At 50.8% G+C, this 5909-nt stretch overlaps 2 protein-coding genes across 7 annotated transcripts in view; both read right to left on the bottom strand.

Annotated features, from left to right (window-relative positions):
* PPP2R5D (protein phosphatase 2 regulatory subunit B'delta) overlaps window positions 1-5909 on the bottom strand; it is a 1176261-nt gene that overhangs the window by 765147 nt on the left and 405205 nt on the right. The window lies entirely within an intron of this gene.
* Window positions 1-5909, bottom strand: part of LOC109319431 (phosphofurin acidic cluster sorting protein 2-like) — a 34832-nt gene that overhangs the window by 20368 nt on the left and 8555 nt on the right. For all 6 annotated transcript variants that reach the window (XM_019548983.1, XM_019548984.1, XM_019548985.1 and 3 more), the window contains exon 8: window positions 3284-3435. In XM_019548983.1, coding sequence (XP_019404528.1) covers window positions 3284-3435 — 152 coding nt within the window. The remainder of the gene's footprint in view (window positions 1-3283; window positions 3436-5909) is intronic.

Genomic DNA, 5909 nt, shown 5'->3' with positions numbered 1-5909 from the left:
GGGGTGGTTCGCGACGCTGAGAGAGAAAGGAGATAGATACACACAAACCCATTACAGTGGTCCGCAATGTTGGAGGAAGTGGCTTGAAGAAAGCGTCTCAGTCCATAAAGTCCGATCGTGGGGGTCCTCTTCTGGTGGGGTGGGGTCGTCCGTGGCAGAGAAATCCTCTCAATGCGAAGCAAAGCAGGGGGGCGGTTCAGGCGACGGTGTCCTCCAGGTCCGGTCCGGCAGCGGCTTGTCTGGAGGGGCCGGTGTACTGTCGGTGGCCTGTGATGTGCTCCATGTAGATGTTACGGGGCCAGCGGATGGTGTCAGACACCATGAGGCAGAGCATCAGCTTGGCGTAGCGGCGGGAAACGCGGCAGGTGCGGAGGATGCTCTCGTTGCTGGGGTCCCAGGCTCTGAGCATCCCCACGATGAGCGTGTCCACCGTCATGTCATAGCCGCGGCCCCTCAGGGTGTCGGCCAGCGGGGCGTACTTTTCCCACTTGTGAGCCCGGGCGTCAGTGAAGGCTTGGCGCTGGTTCTCGAAGGGCATGGTGACGTCCACGATCATGATCTTCTTGGCCTCGTGGTCCGTGATGACAATGTCGGGGTGCAGCTGGCTCTCGCAGCCCGGGACAGTGCAGTTCACGGAGATACTACTTTGGTTGCTTGATCAACAGTGGCCATGCTGTTGTTGCAAGATTTATGCTGTTTGTCTTTCTGCTCTACCTCAGCAGTTCTTCTCCGTTCATAGATGGTAGCTCCAGTATAGGTGAGGCTTCATCAGGTGAAACCATCCTGAGCAAGATCTTCCCAAGACTTCAGGTCAATCTTGAAATGTTTTAACAATGGGAGTCCTGGCATGGCATGGGCGACTGGTATCTCGAGTTGGGGGGGGCATGTGCCCCCCCCCCCCCCGACACCAGTCAGTGACCAGAAGCTGGGGGGAATGTTCAGGTCTGAACATTTCCTCAGCTCCTGGTATAATTCCCCAGTTAGATTTGCCTGAGAGCTGGGGTGGCTCCACGCATCAGCTGGAGCCCGGCAGTGCTCAGCCTCAGCAGCGCCAGCTCCCAGACAGCACGCAGTACCCTGCCAAGCCATGCTGCACCCGTGCCATGAGGCAGCTGACACGCGGGTGCCAGGTGCAGGGTGGGGGGGAAAATTTGTAAGATTTGTTAGCTTGCTAACTAGTGGTGTTTTGATGGGAAACCCAACACCAGCTTCCCATCGCTCTTAACTATTGCCACTCCAGAAGGTGTAGTCAGCTCCTTTTTCAGTTAGTTGTCCTTCTTCAGCTATGCAAGTTTCACTCAGGGCTGCTATCTGAATGTTGAATCCAGCCACTTCTCTACCAACTATAGCTGTTCCCCTCTCTGGTCTATTTGCTGTTATACAGTTCATTAGTGTATGTACATTTCAAGCACTGATGGTGCGTGGTATCACCTTTGTCTTTTTGTGTGGTTTTTGACTGCTATAGTAGGATCCCCATCAGCTGCAGTATACTGACCAGGGTTCAGGTGAAGCAGACAATGTTTAGGGTACCTTTTCTGGCCCCTTCCTCATGCTATGGAGGTGAGCAGCGTCATCCTAAATAGGGCTGCTCATGCACCTAGGGGACTACTGAGTTCCACTGCTGCTTCGGTCCAGTGAAAAGAAACTCTATGCCCTGAGCCGCTTGTGTGCAGGTCTGCAGCTATAGCTCCCAGTGTATCCACACCTGCTGCTCTGATGCTAGCGCATCACCACAGGACTTGAGTGCATCTATGGGAGGATACAGTGATGTCATGACTTGCGTGTGAGTTGGATTTAAGTGACGGAAACTTGCACAGAGTCACCCTCACTCTCTCATCCAGGCCTGTCTGAATCCAGTAGGACAACACTCAAAATGTCTGGAGACATGTCTGGATGCAATGGATAGCCATTACGTCCTGCAGTACCTGAACTCATGCCCTACACTGTCCACACAGCTCTTGCCATCTGCTTTCACAGCCAGGGGGCTGAGCATATCTGCTTGGCCACCACATCCACCAGAGAGGACTTTCCAGAGGGAGCCAGGTGTAGCTGGCTGGTCCTGGGTACAACAGGAAAATGCATCCTACTGGGGTTTAGGGTCATTGTGGTGGGACTGCTCTTAGAAAAGCAACTCCTAGAAAGTGCCACCAGGGCCAAACCCCAGGGAAGGGTGAGTTTGGGGTGCCCTAAACCCTAGCCCCTACTACCTTATGGGTTACCCCTTGGTGGAGAAAGGCTAGAGGGGCTGACCCCAAAATAATAGTAAGGGCAGGGCATTCACAGTTATAGCAGCATTCAAATGCATAATGTAAGGCACCAATCCTCTCACGCCCTGTAAATAAAACAGCCTTCCATGTAGTGGCTAGAAAGAAAATTTTCCTTTTAAGCAAGTTATCCAAAGCTGTCTGTAACTGAGAATCCTTCTTTTTTCTCAGAGGCATCTGGTACAGCCTGACAGGATATGGAATCACTCTACATAGGGACTTCCCTGCTTTGGCCCAGACACAGTTCTTACCTTTTAGTGCACATGTCATTGGACAGAGAGAGGCAGCAGGTGTTTATCACTGAATGATGCCTAAATCAGCACAGCACTTGAATGCTTCCTGTGGGCTGAAGTCTCTTGCCACAAAGGGAAACTCAGCACCTGGGTAAAACCAGGCTTGTTTGCACATACCCTGGCACAGAACTCCATGGGCAACCAGCAGTTGCTGGTGAATGAGCTGGAATGTCATGAGACACCAGGGCTTCTTTTTCTCAGAGAACAGATGGACAATATCCATCCCATATGGCACCCTCTCTAACCCAAAAAGCAGGGAGCTGCATCAATCATGTCTGACTTCAGCTCTCAGCTGGGTCCCATTGAGATGTGAGATTAACTCTTCAAGGCAATGTGGTTGCTAGCTAGATGCTTTGCTGCTGCAGCTGTTACATAATTCTCCTTATCAGCTGTCAGATCCAAGGTCAACTTCATACTAGCAGCATCTGTGGCTAAGCAGCATCTGCAGGTGAGGCTTCCTTTTCAAGTAAATGGTTCAAAGTGGAAGATAAGTCATTGGAGACAAGGTCTTTCTCACTCAATGCTGTCATTGTGTCTGGTGGAATTATGGAAGGAGAAAAAGGGATCAAGACACCTGGTGCAGAAGCCTGAGGAGCAGGGGCAAAGCTCTGAGGACTAGCTCAAGCAGGGACTGCCAGCTGTCCCTGGCTTTAGCTCCACAAGTAACCCCTTGTCCTACAGTGTCTCCAGGCCTGCAGGTGGCTATGAGCCTTGGTCAGCTCTTACCTAAGGGTGGGCTTGGGTGTGCTGTGCACACTCTCATTATCTTCAATCTCTGGGCCACTGTCGCTGTTGTTGCATTCCTCCAAGCTGTCATAAAGAAGACCCAGGTCCTCCTCCACGTCCTGGGTTTGATCCACTGGGTCAGAATCCAGAACCTGCAGAACCAAAGCCAAAGGTGACATGACTACAAGAGTGCATGTGTGCTCCATTTGGTACCAGGTGCTTTCTGGAGAGGATGACCTCCCTACAGGAGTTTTAGTGAGGAATGAAAAAGCAGTGCCCAGCTCCTAATCTGAGGGGTTCCAATTTTGGGACAGCTGTGATAAATCCAGTCCCCTTTCCAAACTTCCCTTGGATACTCATGCTCCTCTACAGACTTTGTGTTGCCTGTTGCTGTCCGTTTTAGGATTCCAGATGCATTCTGGAATCCAGATTATCACAAAATGTGGGCCTACCTGCAATGCTGGGAGAAGACTAGCAAGTAGCCACTGGGAGAGCTGCTCTAGGAGCAGCACCAGCTTCTTCAAGCAACACTCAGCAGTGAAGACTTGACTCCTTTCCTCTGAAAACTGTTACTCTGAGTCTCCCAGACCCAAGCATGAAATGCCAAATCCAGCTCTTAGCAGGGATGGCAGGTGTTCCCATCATGCCCAGTGGTGGCTGTAAAGCCACAGTCAGAAGAGGCTTAATATCCCCTCCATCTGACGAGACTAGCCAACTTTTTTCAAGGAAAAGACACAAAATGTAAACCTAAGGCCCCGCCCTGCTCAAGTCAATTAAATCACCAAACAGACATCTATATCTCTTCCACGCAGGACTAACTTTCAGACTAAATAATGCAAGGAGCTCCGCCCACAACTTTCACTAAAATGCCTACTGTAAGCCCTGAGGAAACATGGGAAAAGTCTGGAACTCTCATTCTTAGAGAGCTCCAAAATTCACTGGACACTTTGTGCCAGCACAGAAACTCCAAGGACTAGCCAACATTTGCTTCCCACCCAGTGGCTCGAACCTGCTAGGAAAATCTTTTCAGAGGCCACTTGTAATCTGGAGAAGAGCAGTACATACAATGCTAACAACATCTGCAAGTATTTTAATATAGGTTTCAAAACAAAAAAATAAAGTTCTGGCATGTTTTCATGTGGCACTCCATTAAATCTGCGCTCAAAACCTTTGGCACAGCACTACAGAAGAGCACCACATAAACTAGGTCTATTAGTGGGTAGGTCTATTAAACTAGGTCTATTAGTGGGCCACCCCAGAAAGAATGTGTAATAAATTGAGGCTGTAGATTGCATATACAGCAACCACCCCATTTCATAGACAGCATTGTGCACACACAGCTACAGCTCTTTCCTACAGGGAGGTAGGGCTGATACTTGGATGAGCCAACTAAGATCTCTGTTCCATTCCCTGCTCTGCCAGGAATGAGCTTGTCCATCTCCTGTCAGCTCTTCTGTAAAATAAGGGGTTGGCTCTTGCTTCTAAAGCAGTGGTTTTCAACCTTTGGTCCACTGACCCCTGGGGGTCCACAGGCTATGTCTAAGGGGTCCATGAAAGATGACTATGGTCAATGAAAAGTATGTAAATACCCACACCACTTACAATTTAAAGGGGTCTGCAGCTCCATTCAATTTTTTTTAGGTGTCCGCAAATGAAAAGTTAAAAACCACTGTTTTAGAGATGAAGATGTACTCAGAAATGAGGCTTGTGAAGTGGACAGTATTATTAACTGCAGAGAGTTAACAGAAGTGAATCATTCCCATTATCTTGACTGCCACATTCCTGTACCTTTACCCTAGGGTTAGGCCAAAGGATTTTTTCAGGAGTAGCAAGCAAAAGACTGAAAGATGCTTCCTAGCACCTCTGCAGTTTCTCTGTTCTGTCCTGACAATAGAGACAGTTTGGCCTGGGCAGTGTAGCTGCCTCTGGAGCCTCCTGGGCTAAGAAGCATGCTCTGTGAGACTGGAATGTCAGGTTGTTGGTGCCTGGGCTGTGCGCCTGGACTGCAGCATGTTGAGCTGGGTAACGGCAGCCAAGCTGACAGGGGGCCTGGAGGGGCAGCCTGACAGCTTGGGGCTGCTCTGATTGGGCTCAACATGCCGCGGTGGGGCTGGCTGGCGCATGAGGGTGCTTCAACGTGGGGCTAGTCAGCAGGCAGCCACTGCACTGAAGCACCCTCATGCCTCAGCCAGCCAGGTCAGCATCTACACCAGGGGTCGGCAATATTTGTGGGCAGAGTGCTGAAAACACCCACAACTTCTGGTCTGAATGCTCACGTAGGTTCTTAGGCAGAGTGCAGGACCACCATCTAACCCAGGAGGTGCACAGCCCTACCAGGGGAGATGCCTTGTTAGACCTAGTGCTTGCCATGGGTGATGACCTGGTGAGGGGGCTGCGGGTGCTCGACCACCTGGGCGACAGCGATCATCGTCTGCTGGAATTCACCATCCAGCACAAGGTGGCAAAGGCCTGCAGTAAGGCAGCGGCCCTAGATTTTAGGAGGGCAAACTTCAGTGAGCTAAGGAGGATAGTTGGAGAAGTGCTGAGGTCCCGGAGCGGGGGGAGCCAGGTGTCCAAGGAGAGTGGTCGCTCCTTAAGGAGACGATCCTCCAAGCCCAAAGGAAGG

This window comes from Crocodylus porosus, unplaced genomic scaffold (assembly GCF_001723895.1).
Source record: "Crocodylus porosus isolate Cpor-Errol unplaced genomic scaffold, CroPor_comp1, whole genome shotgun sequence".
NCBI lineage: Eukaryota > Metazoa > Chordata > Crocodylia > Crocodylidae > Crocodylus > Crocodylus porosus.
Note: the sequence above shows the minus strand (reverse complement) of the source record. Positions and strands in the feature narration are given on the sequence as shown.